The sequence below is a fragment of the Perognathus longimembris genome, chromosome 7, assembly GCF_023159225.1.
Source record: "Perognathus longimembris pacificus isolate PPM17 chromosome 7, ASM2315922v1, whole genome shotgun sequence".
NCBI classification, from domain to species: domain Eukaryota; kingdom Metazoa; phylum Chordata; class Mammalia; order Rodentia; family Heteromyidae; genus Perognathus; species Perognathus longimembris.
In genome coordinates, this window is record NC_063167.1 from 379516 (window position 1) to 406277 (window position 26762).

Here is a 26762-nt window from a genome sequence, read left to right on the forward strand (position 1 = left end):
CTGCTCTGTGGCGGCCAAAGACTCTGCACCAGCTGGTGTTGGGGGAGGCTCTGTAGGAATTAGAAGCCTCTCACCCTCCTGGCAAGACAGGCCAGGACCCCCCAGACACCCTTCCCTTCCCCCACCCCCCAATTTTGTGTTTCACACCTGTGGCACAGAAGCTTCCAGAGACCCACTGTGAGCTGCCCCCTGAGCGTGGGGAGCCCACAGGGGAGGCGAAGAGCTTAGACTAGAACGTCCAGCCTGCAGCCCCATGAAACACCCAGACACTCACACAGTGGTCCTGTCCTAGGAGAGCACACTGCCTGCCCTTAGTTACTTCTGTGGCCAGCTGCCTCAAATGGGGGGGGGGGGGTAGTCAGATGCGCAGCAGTTTGAGACCAAGGGCCTTCCTGGGGAGGGACAGTTAGTCTGGACTGAGAAGTATCCAGGAACTTCCACTCACTTGTTTTCTTGTTTCTCTCTGTCTGTCTCTCTCTCTCTCTGTGTCCATATACGTGTGTGTGTGTGTGTGTGTGTGTGTGTGTGTGTGTATCCATATCTTACAATATAAAAAGGGCCAAAGGTGGGTCAGGGCTGAGGAGGCCTTTATCGAGCTCCAGACTACTCAGGGGACTGGGACCTGTCAGCAGGTGAGGGGCCAGGCAAGGAGAGTGGAGGAGGTCACAGGTCATGGGGCTGCTACCCCCTCATGGATCCATATCAGTGGCAGTGTGTGGGGATGGCCCTACATGGCCCACAAGGAAAGGGTGCTTTTCCTGGGCCTTGTCAGTACCTCCAGGGGGGTCCCAGAAGGAGGTAAGGAGGTCTGAGCTAGAGACCACATGACCCTGCAACTATAATCTGAGGCCTGTGTACATGGAGCACACAAGGCCTCTGCATCTTTCCCAGCTCCTCTCCTAGCTCTTCAGCCTTTATGATGCTGAGAAATATGGGTTGCTCCAGTTCCGGTGGCCCAGATGGAGCTTGGGTCCTTTCATTCCTGTGGCTAAGCAGTAACATAGCAGCATGTTCACTTGGCTATAGAGGAGACACGAGGCCTATGCCCATTCTGGGAACCCCACACCAGCCATATCAGCTAGTTCCACCTCCCAACCTCAGCCTTGAAGAGGCTTCTCGACCTCATTTTGCAGTTGAGGAAATCAACGCAGAAAGATTGAGTAATCTGGGCAAGGCCACACACTGTAATTGGTTGCCGTGATTTGCGACCATCCAGACAACCTTATCTAGGGCCGGCTCTTCTTCAGCATGACTTCCTTCTCCCAGGACATCACCAGTGGCCACTGCCTCCTTGCAAAGCCATGAAACCAATGACCTCATCCCTTGTCAGAGCCATGGGTACGTCAGGCTGCTCTCTTCCTCGACCAAGCCCTGACGCTCAGCATGGATCTAAGCAAGCCAGAGCCTGGCCTGTGGAGGGAGCGGAAGTCTTGAGCTGGTCCTCCTAACCACTGTGACCTGGACCCCAGAGCTGAGGCATTGTCTTTAGCATGGGGTATATGGTCTTAATATGTGGTGTGGCCAGTGCTGGTGGGGTTGAGAGCCCCTGCCTCCTCAAGGCACCAGGTGCCCCAGGTGGTTCACACAACCAGCACCCATCACAATGTCCACGTAACTGCTTCGAAGGGACACCTGCAGTCCAAGCTTGGCCCTCAGCCTACGCTCTCTGGCTACAAACACCTGTGGTCAATTCTGGAGGCATGAGCCAGGCAGCGGTGGGGAGTAGGCGGGAGGGCGGGCAGAGAGGGGAGGGGCTAGGTATGACTGATCTACAGGGATCCCTGAGAGCAGATGGAGCACGCAAGGGGGTTCTTGCTAACACAGAACTCTCTTCTCCTTCCAAGAACTGCTTCCCCTTCACCCAAGACAGGGTCAGGGCCCCAGGCAGGCCTCCTCTACCAGGCTGAAGGTAAGAAAGGCTTTCCTGGTAGAGGGAACCCACATCTCTGCCTCCCTAAGAGTGCAGAGCAAGTGTGGCCACCTCTGCCTCTGGCCCCGTCATGCAGCCCCACATCCAGCTGCCAGTCACAGAGAGGGGGCTCCCAGGCAGCCCCCAGCCCCTCCTGTGTCATCATCCATAGGAGAAGGGATGCACCTGGACAAAGAGGTCTCAGCCTCAAGGTACTGGAGGGTGGGGGGCCCTCCATGGTGTTCTGCTGGTGCTGGCCTGGGTTTTTGAAAGGTTGCCTCCTGAGTCTGCCGGCCTAAGGTGGAAGGGCTGTGACCCACCTGGTGGGGCACAGTACCTGCTTCATGGATCCTCAGAGAACATCCAGACAGTGTCTGGGGGAAGCACCCAGGTGGATGCCACTGCTTATGGGTGTCTAGGTGCCTCACACAACACAGTGAACCTGAGCCATGTGTGTTGATCACACCACGCGGGCACCGAGTCAGCCACGGCCCAGTCCCTTGCAAACACAGGCAGGTGAGGGCTAGAGGACCACATGGCCCATCCCAGACAGGGTTCTGGCGCTGCCGGGGTCCTGTGGCAGCCACTCACTGAAGACTTAGTAGGTTCTAGACAGAACTTGTGTTGTGTGAGCCTGCACATGTGTGTGCGTGCCTGCATATAAATGCATGGGGGAGGGGCATGTGTCCTGGCTGGCACTCAGCCCCTGTGTGTCTCCAGCTTCTGGGATCTGTAGTGACAGCTCTTGTGATCAAATGACTCTCAGACTCTGCTCCGGGGGTCAAGCTCTGCCCATCTCCGAACCCCAATGGTCCTCTAAGACCCTTCCATAGAGCCTCCTTTCCGAGCCTAGCTGCTTAGCAGAACCATCAGCACTTCCTTCGGCCATCTGTACCATAGAGAGGAAGGTTATCCAAAATCCTGTAGATCCCTCAGGTGCTCAAAGCTGGCTGGACTGCAGGCCCTAGGCCCGCTCCACAACCCCAGGGTTTTTTTCTGGACACATCTAAGTGCCCCACACTGGGCCCATAGTGCTGAACTAAGTTCAGGCCTGACCCTTAGTCTAGGGTTGGCCAGTCCAACATCTAGGGTTGGCCAGTCCAACACAGCTGCATTACATACCAGTCCTAATTAAACCCAGACACACTGGCTTTAAGGGGTTGGTGGATGGGTCTCAAGGCCAGGAAATAGGTCTTCTCCAGAGCTCCTAATGCCCATGAACACCACATTGTCTCTACCTTAGTCACCTAGGCCTGCCCCTCTCCAGGGATGCACTCAGGGATGGCCACACAGACCTCTCTAGTCTTAAATACAAGGTTGTCTGATCCTGCTGCCTCTACTGCCTAGACCCAGCCCCAGGCCATGACAAGACTTACCTCTGCCCCAACAGGTGTCCTCTGGAAAAAAGATTTGTCCTGAGCTGGTGGGCAGCCTTTGTGCCTTGCTGGTGGCAGCGCGGGACAGCTCTGGGCTGCTGCTTCCGGGGCCCTCAGGGTGCTCTACTGGCTGCTCCAGTGGCACCCAGAGCAGCACTGGCATGTCCGGCCTTCACGGTGGGGCCTGCTCTCTGCACACAGCTCTTCCCACCAGTCACCCTTGTGATATGAATCCATATTGAACCCATATTGGGAGGTGTCAGCCTCCCTGCAAGGTGTCAGCCTGGGCTGAGGCTCTCTCATGCTGTCCCCCTGCAGCCTGACAGGGTCTCAGATGACCCCCCCCCCACCCTGCTCACAAAGCCTGGTCATTAATGACCTCACCTCACCCCCTCCAGGCCTGGCGAGGACCTCCGAGACCTCTTAGAACCACCTACCCTGAAGGGGCACCCACACACCACCGGGAGCCCGGGATAAGGAGGGGAGTGTTGGGAGCTGAGCCAGCAGCTCATCTCATTCTGACCTCTGGCTGTGTTGTTATCACGAGGATATGCTAAGTGCAAGGACGTTTGTCTACTAGGAACTCAGCCCCTACCAGGAATTGCTTTACTATGTTCACTGGAGTCCAGGCCTATGTTAATCAACCTCATCCTGTCTTTACTGCCATCAGATGTTGAGAACTTCAAAGCCCTTTTGTGTTCTTTTTTTTTTTTTTTGGCCAGTCCTGGGCCTTGGACTCAGGGCCTGAGCACCGTCCCTGGCTTCTTCCCGCTCAGGGCTAGCACTCTGCCACCTGAGCCACAGCGCCCTTTCTGGCCGTTTTCCATATATGTGGTGCTGGGGAATCGAACCGAGAGCTTCATGTGTAGGAGGCAAGCACTCTTGCCACTAGGCCATATTCCCAGCCCCTTGTGTTCTTGAATTTTAGCAACCCTATGCTATTCCCTGGTTCCTAAACTGCATATAAGCTGGAAGTTAAGAATAAACGTGGCTGCAGTCTTGAGTTACGATCTTGAGCTGCAGACCTCCCGGACCCCATCTTGTCTCTTGTCTTTTTTCTCTTGTCTTGTATTTTTCCTTTTCTTTAATCCTCGCCCCCCCCTCATTCAGGGGAGGACTTTTCTAGGAATGGAAAGGGAACATCTCTGATCTGGCTGCAATTGTAGTGTCTCCCAGAAGGATGGACAGGCAGCGTCCAAGTGGGAAGGCTACAGGAACCAAATGGGGAGGGGCAGTGAGCAGGTGGAGGGCGTGAGGCTAGCCATGCTGGGAGCCTGGTCTCCACTCTGTAGAGCAGTCATGGGGAAGCACCCCATGCAGTGCCCCTGTCGAGGCCCACAGGGACACCAAGACCACGCTGCTGAGCCATTGGGTGCGGCGCTCTGGGGACCTTGCAACGCTCTCCCTGGGTGCCCCATATGACTCATGACATAGGGACCTTGGGACAGAAACACTCAAGAGTCCTGTGGCCCTGTCCCCAGGATGAACCCTGTCTACTAGCTGTAGGTGGGTGCACCCTCCCCTCAAGAAATATTCTGTGTTGGGGCTGGGGATATAGCCTAGTGGCAAGAGTGCCTGCCTCGGATACACGAGGCCCTAGGTTCGATTCCCCAGCACCACATATACAGAAAACGGCCAGAAGCGGCGCTGTGGCTCAAGTGGCAGAGTGCTAGCCTTGAGCGAGAAGAAGCCAGGGACAGTGCTCAGGCCCTGAGTCCAAGGCCCAGGACTGGCCAAAAAAAAAAAAAAAGAAATATTCTGTGTTTCCCTCTCCCTCCAGGACCCACTCCTCCGTACCCACCCAGGAGCAGTGTGCCACAATAGGTAATTTGTGCTCCATTACCACACCATGGCTGAAACACCTGTATCTGGTGTGATGCTGGCTGGGATCCATGGCCTGGGCTTGGATAAAGACAGCAAATTGGGGGGTGGGAGAACTGGGAATAAGACCTAGTGGCAAGAGTGTTTGCCTTGTATACATGAAGCCCTGGGTTCTATACCCCAGCACCACATATATAGAAAAAGGCCAGAAGTGGCGCTGTGGCTCAAGGGCTGAGTGCTAAGCTTGAGAAGAAGAAAAAAGAAAAAAAAGAAGCCAGGGACAGTGCTCAGTGCTCAGGCCCTGAGTCCAAGGCCCAGGACTGGTCCAAAAAAAGAAAAAAAAAAGACAGCAAATAGCTGTCCACTCCCACCAATAGTTACCACAGTACAAGGAGGCCCCACCACTCACTGCCCACCCATCTGCAGCTTTCCCAGTTGCCCACCATTACGGGCAGTTTCTGGAGCCTATGGCTTGATTCATCAGCCCTCTATCTTGGAGCTGCTGGAGCTGCTGCTGGATGCTAGAAGCCCACTCTGCTGCTGAGCCTCCACTGGCTCTTCCCAGCACAGGTGTCCTAGGCAGCAGCCTGCCCTGTCCCAGAGTTGTTCCACCCCACATCCAGAGGCTGTGGGTATCATGCCAGAGGACTAGAAGAACGGCAAGGGATTCCTTCAGGACATGCATGTTTCTGCAGAGTCTCAGAAGAGTTGGGCTGAGGTGAGTTCCAGACCAGAGACTTCTGACACCAGAACCAGCTCCAGTAGGGTTCTGATCCCTCAGCCTGGCCCTGGTTGCTGCCATAGTAACAGTGGGATTTCCCCTGGGGAGGGGAGACTGTCCCCAACAGGGTCTTTTCTGGTAACCCAAAGGACCAAGTCTCAAGCATGCCCAACACTTCACAGCCTCTCTTTGTCCATCAACCCCAATTAGTAGCCTTTCTGGTTGAGGTGGCCCACAGCAAGGAGAAAGGGGGTGTCCCCAACTCAGTAGAACTTAGTTCTGGGTGGACTGTGTATCTGGGCATATCTGTGGTAGAAGGGCCTCTTTCATGATGGCTGCCTGTTTGGTGTTGCATTTTTTTGTGTGCCATTCCTGGGGCTTGAACTCAGGGTCTGGGTGCTGTCCCTGAGCTCTTTTACTCCCAGCTAGCACTCTACCATTTGAGCCATGGTACCACTTCTGGTCTTTTCTGGATAGTTTATTGGAGATAAAAATCTCATGGGGGGGGCAGTACTGGGAATGTGGCTTAGAGGTAGAGTGCTTGCCTAGAATGCATGAAGCCCTGGGTTCAATTCCTCAGTACCACATAAACAGAAAAAGCTGGAAGTGGTGCTATGGCTCAAGCACTAGAGCGTTAGACTTGACCAAAAGAAGCTCAGGAAGCCAGGAGCTACTGGGCAGGAAAGTCTGTAAGACTCTAATCTCCAATTAACCACCAGACAACCGGAAGTGGTACTGTGGCTACAAGTGGTAAAGCTGAAGTGCTCAGGGACAGCACCGGGCCTAGAGTTCAAGGCCCATGACCAACAAAAAGAAAGAAAAAGAAAGAAAGAAAGAAAGAAAGGAAGAAAGGAAGGAAGGAAGGAAGAAAGAAAGAAAGAAAGAAAGAAAGAAAGAAAGAAAGAAAGAAAGAAAAAGAAAGAAAGAAAGAAAGAAAGGAAGGAAGGAAGGAAGGAAGAAAGAAAGAGAGAGAGGAAGAGAAAGAAAGAAAGGAAGAAAGAAAGAAAGAAAGAAAGGAAGGAAGAAAGAAAGAGAGAGAGGAAGAGAAAGAAAGAAAGAAAGAAAGAAAGAAAGAAAGAAAGAAAGAAAGAAAGAAAGAAAGAAAGAAAGAAAGAAAGAAAGGAAGGAAGAAAGAAAGAAAGAAAGAGAAAGAAAGAAAGAGAAATAGAGAAAGAGAAAGAAAGAAAGAGAAAGAAAGAAAGAAAGAAAGAAGAAAGAAAGAAGAGAGAGAGAGAAAGAGACCTCCCTGCCAGGACTGGCTTGGAGTGGCAATCTCAGATCTCAGCCTCCTGACTAGCTAGGATGACAGGTGTGAGCCACCAGTTGGCGTCACATTTCTGTGCATGTTTCTGAGTGCGCCCCCACTCAGGAGTGTGGAGTGTGTATATCAGGCACAGCTAAGGCTTCAGGATAGCCTCTGAGCATGCAGGATGAGGAGTAGGCCCAAGCCAAGGCACTGGGTCAATGTGGGCTGCTTTGTAATAAAATCAGTAATTCCACCTGCTGGCTAGTCCATGTGTGAGTCTCACCAACCACCCAAGCAGGAGTGAGCTACAAAGCTCTGACTGCACAGTGGTTGCACTGTGGGGAGGGACACTGGGTGCAGGCCAGAGCTTGCCCAGAGATAATACCAGCTCTAGGCCATTTACACTGGTTGCTCCACCCCCTACTCCCACTAGGAGACAGTCTAGGCTGAAGAAAAGTAAAGGGGCTACAGAATGGGGCTGGGTTATCAGGAGTCAGTTTTTCTAAGAGAAGCCCTAAATCTGCTATCCACTTGTCCAGGTCTTATAATTTTCACACTTTCAGGGAAAGAACACTGTGGAACTCTACTCAGGGAAGCTCCCAGAGGCCATCCCCAGCAGACAGAGCCAAGAAAGGTAGGGGGGCTGGGAATATGGCCTAGTGGCAAGAGTACTTGCCTCGTATACATGAAGCCCTGGGTTCGATTCCCCAGCACCACATATATAGAAAACGACCAGAAGTGGCGCTGTGGCTCAAATGACAGAGTGCTAGCCTTGAGCAAAAAGAAGCCATGGACAGTGCTCAGGCCCTGAGTTCAAGCCCCAGGATGGCAATTAAAAAAATTTTTAGCTGGTATCAGTGGCTCACACTTCTAATTCTAGCCACTCAAGAAGCTGAGATCTGAAGATCAAAGATCAAAGCCAGCCAAGGCCGTCCAAATGTCTCTCTTGTCTCCAGTTAGTGAGCAAAAAGCTGGCTCAAGTGGTAGAGTGCCAGTCTTGAATGAAAAAGCTAAGCAAAGATGTGAGGCCTTGAGTTAAAGCCCCAGTACATACACAAAATTACATCTATTCTCTGTACAGTCCCTATTTCTATGTGTAGCTTCATTAATAATAACAACAACAAAAGGTAGGGTAAGCCAGTGAGCAGGCAGTGAGTGAGTTCTAGTGCCAGAGGTTTATTAACCATGAGTGAGTAGAGCAGGATGGGGTGGGACCCTGCCAAGGAGGGCAGGGTGGTCGGTAGACAGGCTCAAGCAGGAAGGAAGGAGCTAGTTCTGCTCTTTAGGGTTATAGCCAGCAGGCAAGGGAGTCAGGGACCCTGGTCCAGTGCCCACTTTGCTGCCCGTGGAACCCTAGGGCAGTGTTTGCATAGTGATCAACTGACTGGCCATGGCCTGACCAAGGGCCATAGCTGCAGAAGGGCCCAGCCTCTGCCCCTGGGCTCCTTCAGAAAAAGGGAGTTGAAGGCATTGGTGGGGTCCCTCAAAGGAGTGACAAACCTAAGACCCATGGGAGGGCCCAGAGGGGTGAGGCCAGAGAGGGGACAGAGCAGAGATGTGGGGCCTTCCTCCGGCAGCAGGCAGGGCCAGAGTCAGGGTGGGCCTCAAGAGTCCACAGAGGAAAGATGCAAAGTCAGAACAAGGCTGTAGAAAATCCACTTAGTCGGTAGCAAAGACCATTGGGTGCAAGGTGGAAAGTACCAGTTGCTTTATCCACAGGCTCTGGGCAGAGTTTCAGAGACACCTCTGGAGGAGGCAGGGAGGGACCTGCGTGGCCAGGCACGTGGCCTTGGGACGCCTGCGTCCAGGCAGGGTGAAGAGCCCAGGCCAGAGCCCCACCCCCCAGCACCCTCCAAGCACAGCTTGGAATCTGGGGTCATTAAGAGAGGTACTCGGATTGGTCCCCTGGGTGGGCTGCTGCTCCTGCTGGGGAAGGGCTGGTAGCCGGCCACCAGCCCCAGACTAGAGGAGGGACCCAGCTAGCAGGTCAGTGTTCTTGGGCAGTAAATATAGTGGCACAAGGTGACAGAGGCCCTGAGTGCAGAGGGGCACAAGGTGATAATGGGCCTTGAGTGTTGTGACAAGAATAAACCAGGCCCCTGAGGAAGGGGCGTCTGAAGACAGGTTCCCCAGATGAGGTGAGGGGCGCTAGATGATGCAGCACCCCCAAAAACATGGGATCAGAGGATCGTGCTGGGGCCCCTCTCCCAGCCCAGGGTCCCAGCAGCCAGAAGAAGGGAAGAGCAGGCAAGTGAGGGCTCCATGAGCGCCTGGGCACTGGGGCTGTCAGGATAGGCCCACGGTTGTCACAGGAGGGGCCGTGACTGGGCGGGGTCCAGGGTCTTCAGGGGCATGCAGGGTATCTGGGCCGGGCAGGCAGTGGGCCAGGGCAGGGTCCTGGGGCCGCCCAGCCTGCCCGGCCCTAGCTGTCCTCCAGGTGGAGGCCAATGAACTCCTGGATGCACCTGCGGTACTGCAGCTCTGTGGGGCTGCTGCCCGACAGGGGGCCTGGCTGGCCTGGAGCCGCCTCCGCCTCCCGCATCTCCTCTGCCATCCGAGCGAGGCGGAGCCTGGGGGAGAGGCACGGAGTGGGGTGACCCTGCCTCCCCTGGTCCCACCCCACAGGGGCGCAGGCACTCACAGTGTGACTATGTCTGCGTTGGCCACCTGCACAGCAATGGTCAAAGGGTCCTGCTGCTCCTGGTCCACGGCGTGCAGGTCGGCCCCCCGTTTCAGGAACAGGCAGACCTGGCTGGGGTGGAGGGGTGTGTGAGGACATCTGGGCTAGGGCAGAGGCAGCGGAGGTGGGCTCAAGTTACTCACCCGGTTCGGCCCAGGAGCGTGGCATGATGCAAGGGTGCGCGGCCCCGGCTGTCTCTTTGGTTCACGTCAGCTCCATTTTGCAGAAGGAATTCACAGACAATTAGGGAGCCCTGGGGAGCAGAGCTGCTCAGACAGAGCCAGGGAAATGCCTGACAGGGTCCCTGCTCCTCATCTCTAGCCCTGCGAGGGTGCCCACGTAGGAGTGTGCAGCTGTGTTGCATGCACAGCTGCCACCCGCACTCACCCCTAGCACTGCTTGCACCAATGGCGTTTTGCCTTCATCCTCTGTGTCCACCCAGTTGACCTCTGCTCCATGGGCCAACGCCGCAGCCAGTGCAGGAAGATCTCGGCTGCGTGCTGCTCGGTGTGCCAGCAGCCCCGGGTGCAGCTCACGTACATCAGACAGACCCCAAGCCTCCGCCTCCGCCTCCGCCTCCGCCTCCACCTCACCGCTGGACTCCTCTGACTCCCCACCCTCTGTAGGGTAGAAGGGTCAGGAGCTTCCATCTCAAGCAGTAGGGGGGTGCGGGCACCTGGGGTTTGGGAAGGGGCTGAACGGTGAAGAGGAAGGTACCCACCCTCCTCAGTGACACTGTCCACCACAGAGCCTGTGCCAAAGGCCAAGACGTCCGAGCTGCCATCAGAACTGCCTCCCAGACCACTGTCACTGCTCAGACCTGTAGGACAGTAAGTGAAGAGGATCCTGGGATCCACCTCCTCACAAAGTGCTAGGGAAAGTTGGAGTCCCACCTGGCTTCCAGGGAAGATGCAGGGGGCGTGTTAAACCAGCCCTCATTAGATAACAAGAGTCAGCCCTGCCCAGGCTAGAAGGAAAGGAAACCCCGTAGCAGCTCAGAGAGGCCAAGGGTTAGCACACTTAGCACACCAGGAGAATGGGCCCTACCCACAGCCAGCTGTGAGGCCTTCACCAAGCCCTGGAGATGCTGTCCAGGCAGCAAGGGGATGCTGAGCAGTCATTCTTACAGGCAGGTGCAGCAGTGCCCTCTGCTGCCAGCAATAACCCTCTACTCCATCAGGGCGCACAGACACACACACACACACACACACACACACACACATACACACACACGCACACACACAGCCCCAAACCTGTATGCACATGCCGCCCCCCACGCTGTCAGCCACACATACCTGTGTTCACATGGCTGCCATGACACACACACACACACACGCACACACACAGCCCCAAACCTGTATGCACATGCCGCCCCCCACGCTGTCAGCCACACACCTGTGTTCACATGGCTGCCATGCCACACACACACACGCACACACACACAGCCCCAAACCTGTATGCACATGCCGCCCCCCACGCTGTCAGCCACACACCTGTGTTCACATGGCTGCCATGACACACACACACACACGCACACACACGTATGCACACAGCCCCAAACCTGTATGCACATGCCGCCCCCCACGCTGTCAGCCACACACACCTGTGTTCACATGGCTGCCATGACACACACACACACACACATACACACACGTATGCACACAGCCCCAAACCTGTATGCACATGCCGCCCCCCACGCTGCCAGCCACACACCTGTGTTCACATGGCTGCCATGCCACACACACACACACACACACACGTATGCACATGCCGCCCCCCACGCTGTCAGCCACACACCCGTGTTCACATGGCTGCCATGACACACACACACACACACACGTATGCACATGCCGCCCCCCACGCTGTCAGCCACACACCTGTGTTCACATGGCTGCCATGCCACACACACACACACACACACACGTATGCACATGCCGCCCCCCACGCTGTCAGCCACACACCTGTGTTCACATGGCTGCCATGCCACACACACACACACACACACACGTATGCACATGCCGCCCCCCACGCTGTCAGCCACACACCCGTGTTCACATGGCTGCCATGACACACACACACACACACACACGCACGCACACACGTATGCACATGCCGCCCCCCACGCTGTCAGCCACACACCCGTGTTCACATGGCTGCCATGCCACACACACACACGCACACACACACAGCCCCAAACCTGTATGCACATGCCGCCCCCCACGCTGCCAGCCACACACCTGTGTTCACATGGCTGCCATGCCACACACACACACACACACACACACACACAGCCCCAAACCTGTATGCACATGCCGCCTCCCCACGCTGTCAGCCACACACCTGTGTTCACATGGCTGCCATGACACACACACACGCACGTACGCACGCAGCCCCAAACCTGTATGCACATGCCGCCCCCCACGCTGTCAGCCACACACCTGTGTTCACATGGCTGCCATGACACACACACACACACGTACGCACGCAGCCCCAAACCTGTATGCACATGCCGCCCCCCACGCTGTCAGCCACACACCTGTGTTCACATGGCTGCCATGCCACACACACACACACACGTATGCACATGCCGCCCCCCACGCTGTCAGCCACACACCTGTGTTCACATGGCTGCCATGCCACACACACACACACACACACACACACACACACACTATGCACGCAGCCCTCAGGCCATCAGCCCCCCCACACCTGTGTGCACATGGCCACGCCACCAGCCACACACACCTGTGTGCACACCACTGCCACACCGCCAGCTACACACCTGTGTGCACATGGCTGCCACACTGCCAGCCACATGGGGGCACACTGACGCCACACCTTTACACACACATTTCTATATCTTTCCTGGCCCTTACTGCTTTTCTCCCAGCCTTAGCCCAGCCAGTGTCCAAATGATCCCTTCCCCAGCCTAGCTGACCTGCAATACCACCACCAGCCCAGTTCCTCCCCTCCACCTGGGACACCACAGCCAGCCCAGCCAGCCCAGCCCTGTTCCTCCTGCATGTGACACCTGGCCTTCCAGTCCTTGAGCAAGTGCTTTCCAAACTTGTCTACTCTCTCAGGAGCCTCCTTGGGTCACCCTGACTAGGAGCAGAGCCCAGGGGGATGGGGGGGGCACAGGGGAGCCTCCTTTGATCGTCCTCCTGCCACCCTGACTAGGAGCTGAGCACAGGGGGATGGGAGGTGACAGGGGAGCCTCCAGCACTTACTTCGTGGACCCGCCCCAGCAGCCCCAGCGTCAAAGTAGGAGAAGAGCGAGTCTAGCTCATCTGGGCAGAAGAGCGAATCCCGTCGGAATTTGCGCTCCAAGGTGCCTGCTGGGGGCAGGGGGGAGGTTAGCCACTGGTCAAAGGGGGAAACTGAGGCCCTGGACAGGCAGATGCCCCAGGTCATGCTAAGAGTCAGGCAGAGCTCCCTGTGAGGCCCTGCCTCCCAGCTACCCAACCCCCCCCCCCCCCGGGCCTGATGGCTCCCCCCAGCTGCAGTGATCCTGGCCCCATCTGCTCAGATATGTGAGCCAGAACGCAGCTGCCAGCAGTCCTCCCACCTGAGGACAGAGCCGCCACAGAGGGCAGGACGGGCTCAAGCCGGATCTTGCGGCGGGCAGTGGGAGCATGAGGGGAGCTGTTGGGACGCTGGCACTTCCGTGCCCGCCAGCGTCTCGGGGCTTCCCGGGCTGGCACAGAGGGCAGCTTCCGCAGAAACTTCTTCTCCACGTATTTGTCCTTGATCCAGGTCTCCTTGTCCTGTCTGGACCACGGGTGAAGGTGAGGTGGCGTTCACAGGCTGGGGTTCCCCAGCCAGGTCGGGCTGCTCCCCATCTCACCTGGGGCTGCTGGCTGTGGGTTTCCTGGCGTCCAGGCCCTCACACTGGGCCTCATAGATCTGGTTCATGGTGTTGTTCCCAAGCTCACACATCAGCTGGCAGGAAGAGGGTATGGACATCAGTGCAGGCTTCCTGGTCCAGCTCCCACTCCACAAGGCCCGGTGGCCCTCTCGAGCCACGCACCTTTACACAAGGCTTCCTGGCCCAGCTCCCACCCCACAGGGCCTCGTGGCTCTCAAGAACCACACACCTGGGCTGGGGATATGGCCTAGTGGCAAGAGTGCCTGCCTCGGATACACGAGGCCCTAGGATCGATTCCCCAGCACCACATATGCAGAAAACGGCCAGAAGCGGTGCTGTGGCTCAAGTGGCAGAGTGCTAGCCTTGAGCAGGAAGAAGCCAGGGACAGTGCTCAGGCCCTGAGTCCAAGGCCCAGGACTGGCCAAAAAAAAAAAAAAAAAGAACCACACACCTTTAGCAGCTCCGGCTCCCAGGAGTCCAGTGTCAGGGACCGCACCTTGGAGCAGTGCACACCCAGGCTCCTAGACGGCAAGGAGGCAGGGGTGAGTCAGGGCGATGCTCCGCTGAGTCACAGCCCCACCCCACCGGCCACGTGGTCGGGGCACCTGTGGATCCCTGAGCACTCGATGCAGAGCAGCACACCCAGGTTGATGCTGGCCCAGCGGGGGTCTGGCTGACCACAGTCACCACACTGGCTGTTGCCAGCCACACTCTGCACGCGCTGAAGCACACTCTCTCCCTTGGCTCCACGTTCCCGAGAGTCTGTGGTAGAGTCAATGCTGCTCGTGGATGGGGAAGCTGTGCGGTCCAGCCTCTGGGGGACAGCGTGAGGACCCATTCAGCCCTTCTGGAGCTCCAGCCTCCACCGCCTCCAGTCCTCCCCTCCTCCCTAGCCAGAAGGGCCAGCACAGGCCAGGGTCCCACAAGCCTAAGTCTGTTGGTGCACACACGCACACCTGCTTATCCATCACACGCATGCACTGCTGCCTGCAAAGGCACGTGTGCAGTCTGCAGGAGCCCTCTCACAAGCACCCAGGTGCACATGTGCCTGTGGGAAGGCGGGAGGGGCACACCTCACTGTAGCAGCTGTCCGGGCTCTCCCGGTAGGCAGAGGCAATGCTGGCCTGCACGGCTTGAACCCAGGCCTGCCGCAGCTTCTCGGAGTCAGCCTGCAGCATGCAGCTCCTGGAGGAGAGGCTGGTCAGGCTGGGCGGGCCTGGGATCCCCCTACCCTGCCCGGGGCGGGCCCTGCTCACTTGGTGGGTGACACGACCTCAAAGCAGAACCTTCGCTCGATGTCCTCACAGGGCTTCACAGAGCACAGGCGGAGGTCGTCTACTACCACAGTCAGGGCGTCCTGTGGGCAGCACCACAGGGCCCACACGCTCGTCCCTCCACTGTGCCATGACCACCCGTCTTCTCCTTCGTGTTACACCCAGGAAGTTCCATTTCAAGCTCCCCGTGTCCCTGGCCTTTTAGACTCTGGTGCCCATCGGTGTCCTCAGCCCTGTGCCCACCCGCTGAGTAGCCAGCCCCCATACTCTAGGTGGGCAGGATTCTGGCCTAGGGGACCCTGTTTCCCCAGCACACCTTGAGCTTCTTCTGGTAGACCAGCTGGCTGTTCTGAATGGAGAACCAGCGCCTAGGCAAGGTGGATGGAGGACAAGGGGTCAGACAGAGCTGGGCCTGCCCCCTCTGCTCTCAGCCCCGCCTGCTCTTAGCACCGCCCAAAGAGTGCCTCACCGATTCCATGTCTTGAAGGCATTGCTGGCTCTTTTAAAGAGGTAGCCCTCCATCACCACACCACTTGGTGCATCCACATCAAATTCCACTTTTGACTCATCATATGAAAAGTCCTGGAAAGGACAAAGCCAGGCCTCAGGGAGTATCCACCTCTGGAAGAACCCATTGCCATCCCAGACTCGCCCAGACCAAAGGCTGAGACAGGCCCATGCTCCGACAGGAGACCCTCTACTAGCTGCAGTGCGTCCTGAGAGGATGCCCTTTCAGGACCTCGTGGGCATGCTCACAGCTGGGCCTGTGCTCTAGCCCCCACCCCCCAGGCTTACAGAGACAAATGGGCTATGATCAGGAAGGAAGCTTCCCCCGCCCCGCGCACATCCTGAGGGCTCTGTGCATGTTGCCAGCTGGGCAAGCTCCAGCTGCCCAACAGAGCTCCATTCAGGGGCCTGGGAGTCCTGACTGCCCTGTGTGTCTCGCTGTCTAGCAAGACACGCCTGGCCACCTGCTCTAGGCTGAGCAGAGGCAGGAAGGCACAGCTGCCACCATTCTCTTGGGAGCGGGGCTGGGCTTAGCCTGCATCCTGCCCATGCCAGCAACTAGCCCACAGGTGCCTCCATGCAGCTGGAGCGCTGCGGGGAGGTGTCCTTGGTGCTGAAGCATCTCAGGCAGGATGCTGCCGGTCTCACTGCTGCCCTCACATGTACCGCCCCCCCCCCACTGCTGTCCCCACCGCTGTCCCCACCGCTGTCCCCACCACTGCCCTCACATGCACCCCACAGGCTGTCCCCACCACTGCCCTCACATGCACCCCACAGGCTGTCCCCACCACTGCCCTCACATGCACCCCACAGGCTGTCCCCACCACTGCCCTCACATGCACCCCACAGGCTGTCCCCACCACTGCCCTCACATGCACCCCACAGGCTGTCCCCACCACTGCCCTCACATGCACCCCACAGGCTGTCCCCACCACTGCCCTCACATGCACCCCACAGGCTGTCCCCACCACTGCCCTCACATGCACCCCACAGGCTGTCCCCACCACTGCCCTCACATGCACCCCACAGGCTGTCCCCACCACTGCCCTCACATGCACCCCACAGGCTGTCCCCACCACTGCCCTCACATGCACCCCCCAGGCTGTCCTCACCACTGCCCTCACATGCACCCCCCAGGCTGTCCTCACCACTGCCCTCACATGCACCCCCCAGGCTGTCCCCACCAGGTTGTCCTCACTGCTGTCCCCACATGCACCCCCCAGGTTGCAGCTCTCACCTGCAACAGTGTCTGAGGCCCAAGCAGATTTGAGAGAGAGAGAGAGAGAGAGAGAGCTAGTGAGTGCTGGCTCTACCCCCAACTCCCAAAAGTACCCCACCTCCATCTCTTCCCAAAGTCTCTCTGTCCCCCTTACAGCCAACCTCTGTCCTGATGGGAGATAAGAGCCACTATCCCACAGCTGAACAGAGGACCTAGGAGTCCACAACTACTCTAAGAAGTGAGGTCTCAAGTCCCAGATCCAGGCCCTTCACGCACTCAGCCACCCATGAAGATGCTTCCAAGGACAGGGACCCCACCCTCTGAACGCACATTCCAGAGGGAAGTGGCCTCAGCCAGCGCAGTGGTGGCAGGGCCTGCCTGGACATATGTGGACAGGCCTAGGAGGAAGGGCAGAGCTTATAGATGGGCCTCCTAGGCCCCAGGTCAGGAGTGTAGAGGGGGATTCGAGGACAGAGGCCTCTGGTGAGTTTAGAAAGCAAGGAGGGTGGGCTGCAGGGCCTTACCCGCTGCTGAATGGCAGCGTGCTTGCGCTCCATCTCACGCTTTTCCACAGCAGAGTCGATCACCAGCTGGTCCAGCTGTGTGTGGGGAGCATCAGTAGGTTCCCTTCCCAAGCCCCACCCCTCACCAGGGGCCCATGCCTCCTGCACCTTCCTGCAGCTCACCTCAGCTGCCAGCTTCTTCATATAGGGATCCAGCCGGTGCAGCAGGCTGTGGCCCTGCTGGAAGAAGCTGTACTGGGCATGCATGAAGGACAGCATCTGCAGGGACAGACGGGCCTGGGTGAGGACTGGGCATGCATGGAGGACAGCATCTGCAGGGACAGACGGGCCTGGGTGAGGTCTGGGCATGCATGGAGGACGGTATCTCTAGGGACAGACAGGCCTGGGTGAGGACTGGGCATGCATGGAGGATGGTATCTGCAGGGACAGACGGGCCTGGGTGAGGACTGGGCATGCATGGAGGACGGTATCTCTACGGACAGAGGGTCTGGGTGAGGACCAGCTTCTACCACCTAGGCCATGCTCAAGAGCAATGCCCTTCCCCATGGACTCACAGAATCTAAGATCTCGAACTTCTTCTTCGCCTGGAGGACATTGATCTGCAAGAGGAAGAGCAAAGGTGAGGTCTCAGAGGAGGAGCAAACAGGTAAGGTCTCAAAGCCCGGGTACCCATGGCCTGCACTGTGCCAACATGTCCATTGAGGCTGTTGTGGTTCTGAGACCACCCCCCCCCACCAGATCATCTTGATTCTGCTCCATGCCAGTGTCATAACCTTTCCATGTCAGAGGTAAGGTCCCATCTAGGCAATGCCAGGATATTTTTTTCCTTTGTTTTTTTTTTTTTTTTCTAGTACTGGGGTCAAACTCAGGACCTCAAGCTCTCGTTTGGCTTTTTCACTCAAGGCTGGCACTCAACCATTTGAACCACACCTCTACCTCCAATGCCAGAAATTTTAGGCCTCTGTCTGTTTCTGCTCACACCTCCTCTAGGCCCTGGCTGGGCATACCCAACTCCCACCATGTCTGCAGTCATTTTCCCACTGCCCCATGGCTGACCTGAAGCACGTAGTCCAGGGCCAGGTGGCGGAAGCACTTCCGGGTGAGGGTCAGGGCACCTGTGGCCTCCTCCACCTCATGGGGTCGATGCCTTGGGGCCTGGGCATTCCTCACCAAGGAGAGTTCCATGTCCTCTCGCACCTTGTCAAACTGTTTCTTCGTCTCTTTGAACTTCCGTACATCCCTGAGTGCCAGTGAGTTGCCAAGCAAGAGTCAGAGAAGGGTGCACACTGGGCTCCAATTGTCCCCGGTTGCCTCACCGTCTGGTCCTGGGCAGGGCCTCCTTTCTTTGCCTCTCTAGTCCAGGCCCACGTATCCCTGCAACCCTTGTTCTTCTTTCCCCTCTAATCCCCCCAACCCTTCGCCACCTTACTTTCTCCATCAATCCAGTTCAGGCCCCGGCCTCACCCCCAGTTTGAGACCTATGTATCCAATAGCCACCTGACATTTGTAGGCTATATACTTTCACACACAAGGGTGATGAGCTGGAACTCATCCACCCATCCCTGTCCCACCCCCAGTGTTTACCCTTGCCAAACCCCCGGCCAGGAGGCTCTGTCTCTTACAGCCTGAGGCCTTGGCCAAGGACCTCCTGGACAGGCCCCGTCCCCTGCACTGGAGAAGGAAGAGGCCTTCAGCATTTTCCCCTAGCAGTTGGGGCACAGGGGCTTAGAAGTTCTGTCAGGGGTTTGGGCTACTCACTCTTTGACAAAGTTGTGGAGCTGCTGCCGCACAGACCTCTGGGCCTGGTCAAACAGGATCTGGGACAGAAGCAGGGAGGGGTCTCTGGGGTCTGTCTCCACACGACTCCCCATCCATAGTCCCAGGTGGAAATCATGGGAGTGCCATCCAGTCCTGCCTGGACTCTTCCCTCAGAGAACACTGCTGCCATGGCCTATCCTACACTGTAAGCCAGTCTCTTAGGGCCAGGGTAGTTCCAGTCTCTTGAGGCTAAGGGAGCTGCCCCCATCCTGGGCTGATGCCCAGGGACAACACGGTGGCCATTTGCTCATCTTTCCATCTGGCTCTTGGCCAGTCTGGAGGCCAATGGAGTCAGATACTTTCTACAGCTCTACCTCCCAAGTTTCTGAGAGGATGGTACGCATAGGCCACCTCCAGATTGCCTGCCCTGCAGCAGGCAGATTGGGTCAGAGAGAGGAGCCCGCACAATCCCAGCTTGGAAGTGGGGAGATGCCTGTTTGGTGCTGAAGGGGATTCTCCACAGCACTGAAAATCAGACCCCCTGGAAGCGGAGGACTGTGGCAAGCCTGGGGCAGGCAGGCTGCCAGGATGAGCCACACCCATCTAGTTTATTTCTGTGCTTCCTCACAAGGGTGGGGCCTCTTGTTTAGTCGGGGGCTCTGATTCCATGCCGTGCCCCCTACCCCATGTGCCTTGGCCTGCCCTGTGTGTCCACCCGCATTGGTACTGGAAGCCTGCCGTGCGGCCACCTCCCTACCCTATAGACCAAAGGGGCAGACCTTGGCCTTCCCTACTGGCAGCTGCCATCTCAAGATCATGAGAGCTGGCCAGATCTTCTCCAGACTGGGCAGGGCTGTCCAGAGCCATGAGGCAGCTCAGAAGGAAGCTGGGCCCCCCACACCTGATGGGGCTTACCGTGTGGTAGTTGACCATCTCTTGCAGGCTGTCTCCGAACCTCTGCAGACATTCCTGGGGAGAGGTGGGGAAGCCATGCTGAGAAGGGCAGTGGGGGCTAAGGGCAGTAGGCCATGTGCTTGGTGCTCCCACTGGACCCATAAGCACCCTTCCCTGCCCACAGGACTAAGAGCTGCACCTGAGGAAGAGCACAGATGCCCACTCATTCCCAGGATTGAGCACCCTCCAGAGCTGCCTCCCTTTCCCTACTCCCACATTGAGGTCACAAGTCAATGGCCCTCACCGAAATGACAGTGTCGCCCTGGCACTGCTGGGACAGGTCACGGATGCCACTCACAAAGAGCCTGTTGGTGGTGACATAGGCCTTGCCAGCCTCAATCATGCCACTGCACAGCTTGACCAGCTGTGAATGGAACAAGGTGGTCAGGGTAAGGGTCTAGCAGCTTCTCCAGGCTGGCAGTTCATATCCACCACAATGTAAGGCCTCAGAGAAGGAAGCACCCTGATGTGGAAACGCGTCTAGGAGCAGCCAGAGTTCAATTCAGGCCCATTTGTACCCAGGACACAACTATGCCCTTGTGGCCAGCAGGGAGAGGACTTTCCACAGTCCTGGAGCCCAGCTGGCACTCAGAGGACTGCCTGGGAGGGTACCAAGGTGCTGCCTGGACCTCTGCTCCAGAGCAAGAGGCCAACAGGATAAGGGCCAAGGGTCACAGGGTCAGAGCACTCTCTGTGAGCTCTTGGACACTGACTGACCTTCCTGCTTCCCTCAGCTGTGACACCTGCTGCTTCTCTCCCTTCCCACCCTCATCCTTGGCCTCTACCCAGTTACGCGAGGCATAGCCCCCACACCAGCCAGCAGAGGTCATCTGCCTGGATGGAATGGGACTCAGAACTGACTGTGTTCTGTGCCCCCTTGGAACACATGGGGCAGGACACAGACAGGGGGACACGGGGCCCACCCAGGGCCTGTGCGTGGTACATGTGCTGACACACCCAGGGGGGTGAGTGCTGAAGGATAGTCAGGTCATTCAGCCATCCTATGTCTAGTCTGGGAATGGGGCAGACAGGGCAATGCGGAACCCTCCACTACCCCCACCCCAGCCCCATACCCGGCCTGCCCCTGACCTTGTCCAGTTTAGCCTCGATCTCCACCACATCCGTTTCTACCTCATCGATGGTAGCCCTGCAACAAGAACGATGATTGGGTCACCCAGCTATGCTGGCCATCCAGGCCAGGGCTTCATCTCCCCTTGTACTTTCAGAGGGGCTCTGCTGTGGGCTGGGACCTCCAGGAAACAGATAAGAGAGCCAAACACCCTGCCTGGAGGCCATGACTGAAACTCATGTCTAGCAACTCTGGAGCCACCCAGACGGCATCAGGCTGGCACTCTCTGGGCAGGGAGAGTCCATATTGGCTGGGGACCTTCGTGGGCTCTGACTGCGGCAGTCTAAGAACAGACCTCAGCTCCTGCGCACAGCTGAGCCCCATGGTACCCAGGCAGGTAGAACACCATCGGCCTCCCTTCTTTCTGAAGGTGACAGTTGACCCTGAAGACCCCATTCAGACCCTCCTTGTCCCTGGAAAGACTTTCCTTCACCCTTTTGCTCCTGATGCAGCCCACCATGGCCTGGTGCCAGTAGACCCTGGAACAGACTGGGTGTGAGCCATCAGGTAAGGGACCACCATGCCCCCCCCCCCCCCCCAGTGAGAGCTGTCCTAGAATGCCTTCAGCTCAAAACAGGCACAGTCCACTGTGGAGAAGGAGAGATGGGCAGGCCTTCTCAGAGCCCACTCCCATCAGACCATCCCAACAATGGGGCTGCCTTAGAAAGGGAAGAGTTAATGATGACATCACCAGGAGAAGCCAGGAGAATCCCGGAAGCCAGAGGCAGATGGATCAAGCACGTGACCCCCCCTATTCTGCCAACAGGAAGTAAGAAAACAGGCACAGGCTCCTAACACACACACACACACACACACACACACACACACACACACCTCTGCACAATTAGCTCAGCTGGTGAGCTGAGCCCACCTGGCCTGTAGGAGGATGAAGGACGCTGGGCAGGGGTGCAGGCCTCCAGAGATAAGTCAGGAGGTGGGGGACAGTGAAGAGAGGCCACCGGATCTAGTAATTCCTCACTGCCCCATCCCCTGAGTGGGAAGGGGGTTCTCAAAACGGAGTGAGGGGCCTATAGTGACACAGGGCATAGTTTTTGTTTGGTTTTGGTGATGGTCCTGGGGCTTGAACTCAAGGCCTGGGTGCTGTCTCTGTGCTTTGTCTGCCCTACCACTTGAGCCAGCTCCATTCTGGCATTTTGGGTGGTTAACTGGAGAGTTTCAAGGACTTTCTCAGCTGGCTTCAAAGCATGATTCCCCAGATCTCAGCCTCCTGCATAGCTAGGCATACAGGTGTGAGTCACCAGAGCCCAGTAGCTTTTCTTTCATTAGAATCTGGGGCTGAAGTGGCAAGGCTGCCCCAGCCAGGGACCTTCAAAAGTCTCAGATGTGCACCCTCCCTGCCAGGACATTAACTCTCTAGAAAGCCTCCACCCATCCCGAGGGACTAAGGGGACCCTGACCTCTAGAACAGGGGGACAGGGGCATGGAGTTGCAACATCTGTTTGGGCTATTGTAATCCCATGCTCACAGGATGCCAAATCAGCTTGCCTTGCTTAGGGGAAATGCTCTTTAGCTAGGACCCCAGCCCACACCACTTGAAGGTAGCTACCATGGCTGCCAGAAACCCTCCACCTAGGAGAGTACACTATAGGGACATCCTGGCTCTCCTGAACAGGCTGGAGGCCCGATAGCCTTCAGGAGAGCTGCCGGGCCTGGCTGGAAAACCAAGACCTGAGAGGCAGTAAGGGTAGGGTTGTACCAGGAGCTGACAAATGTGCTCACTGGCACAGAGTGGGTGTGGAGCCGAGGCTCGGGGGGCACGTACCCTGTTCTAAGATTCTCTCAGCACTCTCCTTCTCAGCTGGGAATCTGAAGCCTCCCCACTGCCCTTGGATTGCCTGGGCTTCATGCAGGGTGGGGAGGAGCCCCTTCACCAAGGCTGTGACTCAGCGCCTGCCTGAAGCCCCACCCAGGGAAGGGCCTGCAGACAAGGCCAGGCAGCCCTGGTCCCTAGCTCCTCGGACCCCCACCCACAGTTTTGGGGCTAGGAGGCATCTCCGAGGTGGTCACCACCCCCTCCCTCCCCTGTGTGGGACCCCCTCCTATCCCAGGCTCACTTCCACACCTTCCTACCAGCCCCGCCCAGAGACTCCAAGGTTACAACCCCTGTGACACCTGAGAGTGAGTTGACAGGAGCCCTCAAACCCTTCAAACCAAACTCTGACCCTAGACCACCAAGCAGGTCTTCCCTGGCCTACAACCAAGGTCTAGGTTGTCAACTGCAGCCTTGGCCCCAGACCCATGGGGCCACTCTCCTAGGGTACCTCTCCCCACCAGGAATTACTGCCAAACCTAGGTAATTGCCACACCTACTGTAGCCCCACAGGTCCAACCTGCTGGTTGTGGAAGGGAAGATCCAGAAGTGAATGGGGTTTGACTGGCCATGCCCAGATCCCTCAGCATGGGAAGAGGAGCCAGAGCTGCTGCTAAGGGGCCCAGGTCCAGACCAAGTCCCTAGCACAGAAACTCTCACCATGTCCCCTTGTCCCCACTAGCCCAGGTGCAGAATGGGATCATGAGTTGTCTCCTTTAAATCAACAAAGATGACTGAAGGTGGTTGTAATGGAGCATCTATCACAGAAGATCACCCCTAGCTCTCTGTCCAGGGACTGGAGCCACTCTTTGGGGCGACTCTGACCTGCCCAACCCCCAGGCTCCTGAAGTCCATGTTGCTGATTCCCTTGTGGTTTTGCAAGGGGCTGGCTCTAGGACTGCTAAAGCAGGCCCCCAGAAATCTCACATTCATAAACATGAATGACCAAGGACACATGTGCAAAGGAATGATGCATGCCCATACACAGACATACATTCATGCCATAACACAATGTGTGCAAGGGTGTGCTTCCAGGGGTATGGCACACGCATATGCATAGACATGTGCACAAACGAGCATGCGCCTAGCAGCCTGGCACACGCACTACGTGAATCCACACAGGAAGCTGACACATGTATGCACCCATGCCCCCACCATCACAAGTCTATGTAAATGCATTGAGCAGGCTAGCTCCGTGGTGTGGCTCACCCACACATTTGTGTACGAGGCCTAGCATTTAAAAGAACATCACTCACACATGTGCACCTTCTCCTATGCACGTGTAGAGGTGGGTGGCCTCACGAGGAGGGACACATGCAAAGAGCATGCATGCTTCTTTAGTTTGCCAAATGTCACCTAACGAGCGAGGCAGATGCACACGGGTGTACACATTTGTGTGGTTCCAACAGATATGCACCCCTGGCATGCTCGGACACCATGAAAGAAACCCACCCACGGGGGGACAAGTCCCCACCCTTTCATCGGCTCTCCCACCTGGCCCGCCCCTCCAAACTCTCGGCGTGGGAACCATTCAGTCTTACCAAGGGGCCCAGCTCGGGCCCTACCCACCACTGCCACAGCTGGCTCGGTCCCCAGGGCTCCGGGACCACGGACCACCGCCAGATGGGGACAGACACGCCCTGGCCTTAGCGGGGGGGGGGGGGGGGGCTGGGAGGGGCTCGGGCTGCTCGGCCTCCCCCCCCCCCCCCGGGCGCGGACTCGCAGGTGGACGCTTCCACCTCGGGCTGTGTGCGGAGCCGCGGGCCGGGCGGTGGCCGCGGCCGAGGGCCCACCGGGAGGCGAACGGCACCAGCGCCTTTTGTTCCGGTCTCCGCCCGGACCGGGGCGGGGCGGCGAGCCCCCGGGCTTCGGCTTTGTCCCGGGGTCCCCCGCCCGTCCCCGGCCACCGGCCGGCCACCCCGCCCCGCGGCGGGCACAAAGGCGGCCTGCCGCCCGCGGCGCCCGCGCCCGCCCCACGGCCCGCGGCGCACCTGAAGCGCGGCGAGTCCTTGATGCACTCCTCGAACTCCACCGTCATGGCGGCGGCGCGCGGCGGTCACCGGACGAGGAAGCCGGCGAGCCGAGCGGCATCCCCGGCCGGCCGCCGCTCGTCCCGCCCGCCCGTCCCGCCCGAGCGTCCCGCCCGCGAGGCGTCCGGCGCCGGCCCGCCCGGAACGAGGCCGCCGCTCGCCGCCCCGCCCCGCCTGTCACCGCCAGGGAGCGTCGCCCAAGTCCTCCTTCGCGCGCGGAGCCCGCTGTCACCGCCAGGGAGCGTCGCCAAAGTCCGCGGCCGCTCGCTGTCACTTCCTGGGAGCGTCGCCCGGCCGCCGCCGCCGCCGCCGCCGCCGCCGCCTGGGAGGGGTGGGCGGGCCGCGCCCGTGGAGTCGGGACTGCTGGCTGTATTTCGGGAACGAGAGGACCCGGCTCCACCCGCTCCAACCATCCTAGCCGTTGCGTAACTCCGGAGCTTTGCAAACCACTTTTGGGGTGGACTCGGCCAGGACTGGGGGTGGGGGCAGGGAAGGGGCGGCAAGAAGAATGGGTGCGCGGAGGAGGGGGGCGCACATGTGGGCGCCGGCGAACCAGTGGCCGCAGAGGGCCCTGACCGAGCTCAGCCCTGGGCAGGGGGCCCGTTCGCCGGACAGCGGGAAGCACTTTGCACCCGCTCCCTAAACCGGGTCGGGCCCCGGTTCCGGCACCCCCGGGGGGCGGGGCGGAGCTAGTGCGCAGGCGCGGGCGGGCGGGCCCCGGACACGGGCGGCCGTCCCGCCCGCCCCTGGGTGCCGTCCCGGGCCGTGGGCTGGGCGCGCCTTCCAGTGCCAGGGCTTGGAGGTTAAGCCCGTTTCCCCGCCGCTGCCACCCACCTGGCCGTCCGGGAGGCTACACGGTAGACGGAAATGCTGTCCCCGGGGCACGGCGACCGCAGACGCCGAGGTGACCCTCGAGGCCCGGTCCGAGCAGAGGCGCGGCTTCGCGCACGACTCCTGGAGGTGAGCTCTGAGCCCGACTAGGGGAGAGCCGGAGACTCTGCCCTTCGCCCAGACTGTGCTCGCAACCCGCCAGGGTACAAGGCCACGTGTGGAGTGGGTCGGCGGCGGGCGGGGGGGGGGGCGGGCAGCGGGACTCAGTGGAGCAGGTGGGTCAAATTCGCCATCTCAGAACCCACCCAGTGGCGCCCGGGCTAACCAGCAGCCTGTGTTTGAACAAAACCTACACTGAGCTCTGCAGACAAAGTATGAGTGTTTAAGTGGAGGGGGGAGAGGCTCCCAGGTCCACTTGGCTGGGCTCTGCAGTCTCCCTGCAGCTGCCATGGGGGAGGCTCCCAGGTTCTCTTTGGGACTCAAGACTTCAGCTGCAAGTCCAGCTGCTAGCTCAGTGTGCACACGGTCTAGCCCCATGTCCATGTCCCCAGTACAGCCAGCCTTACCAGAGAGGTAAGAAGGGGTGACCTCATGCTGTTTATGCCACAAGACACTGATGCTAGACTAGAGACCACTGGGCAATCATAGCTTGGTTCAGCACAGCAAGCCAAGTGGATAGGAAATGCTGGCCAGCTGGAGTCTGGGCCAGAATCCCGTGTGCCTGTAGTTCTGCCCTCTCCCCCCCCCCCCCCCCCCCCCCGCCAATCTGGGGGTTAGGAAGCAGAGAACAGACTGCAGCTTTGCTCTTGAGGACCCCTTCTCTGCTTGGAGCTCTGCAGCTTACACGTTTTTGGCATTCACTGGGGTTAGTGGGTTCTGCTGCCCCTGGCCTCATGTCCAGCAAGCCTCTTGCTGTGGCAGCTACTGACCTCCCCAGGTGGGGCCTACCTTAAGAGGAAGGGGGGGCCTGTGAATGGTGAGGTAGAGGAACCCCGGTCCACAACTCCATTCCTGTAAGTGAGCTGGCTGTGGCTCGTCATCACCCACACTGCAGCACCTCTACAAGGGCCCAGGGAAGGCTGGG

General features: G+C 58.3%; 1 protein-coding gene across 4 annotated transcripts; it reads right to left on the minus strand.

Moving 5' to 3' along the window:
- Positions 1-8229: 8229 nt before the first annotated feature.
- Acap3 (ArfGAP with coiled-coil, ankyrin repeat and PH domains 3) lies at positions 8230-24959 on the minus strand. Of its 4 annotated transcripts, none has more exons than XM_048350054.1 (24): positions 24809-24959; positions 20947-21004; positions 20102-20221; positions 19819-19872; positions 18904-18962; positions 18202-18385; positions 17700-17744; positions 17308-17403; positions 17146-17220; positions 16640-16651; positions 15365-15477; positions 15212-15263; positions 14878-14978; positions 14695-14806; positions 14227-14435; positions 14073-14142; positions 13601-13695; positions 13322-13524; positions 12984-13088; positions 10475-10573; positions 10141-10373; positions 9897-10006; positions 9715-9825; positions 8230-9643 (listed from the first exon to the last, which is right to left on the minus strand). In XM_048350054.1, the coding sequence occupies exons 1-24, from the start codon at positions 24853-24855 to the stop codon at positions 9496-9498; spliced, it is 2511 nt and encodes an 836-aa protein (XP_048206011.1). In that variant the 5' UTR covers positions 24856-24959; the 3' UTR covers positions 8230-9495. The 4 variants fall into 4 exon arrangements, with proteins under 4 accessions (XP_048206011.1, XP_048206010.1, XP_048206013.1 ...); XM_048350053.1 differs by having other exon boundaries at positions 12984-13091; XM_048350056.1 differs by lacking the exon at positions 24809-24959 and adding an exon at positions 24359-24430 and having other exon boundaries at positions 12984-13091.
- Positions 24960-26762: the final 1803 nt, after the last annotated feature.

Bases quoted from the DNA above. Each gene is read 5' to 3' on its own strand.
- Acap3 (XM_048350053.1), bottom strand. From the start codon at position 24,855: ATGACGGTGGAGTTCGAGGAGTGCATCAAGGACTCGCCGCGCTTCAG. The intron at 14,979-15,211 runs GTGTGCTGGGGA...TGCTGCCCACAG, and splicing joins TCTACCAGAAGAAGCTCAAG to GACGCCCTGACTGTGGTAGT. The intron at 10,007-10,140 runs GTGAGTGCGGGT...TCTGCTCCCCAG, and splicing joins TGGTGCAAGCAGTGCTAGGG to GGCTCCCTAATTGTCTGTGA.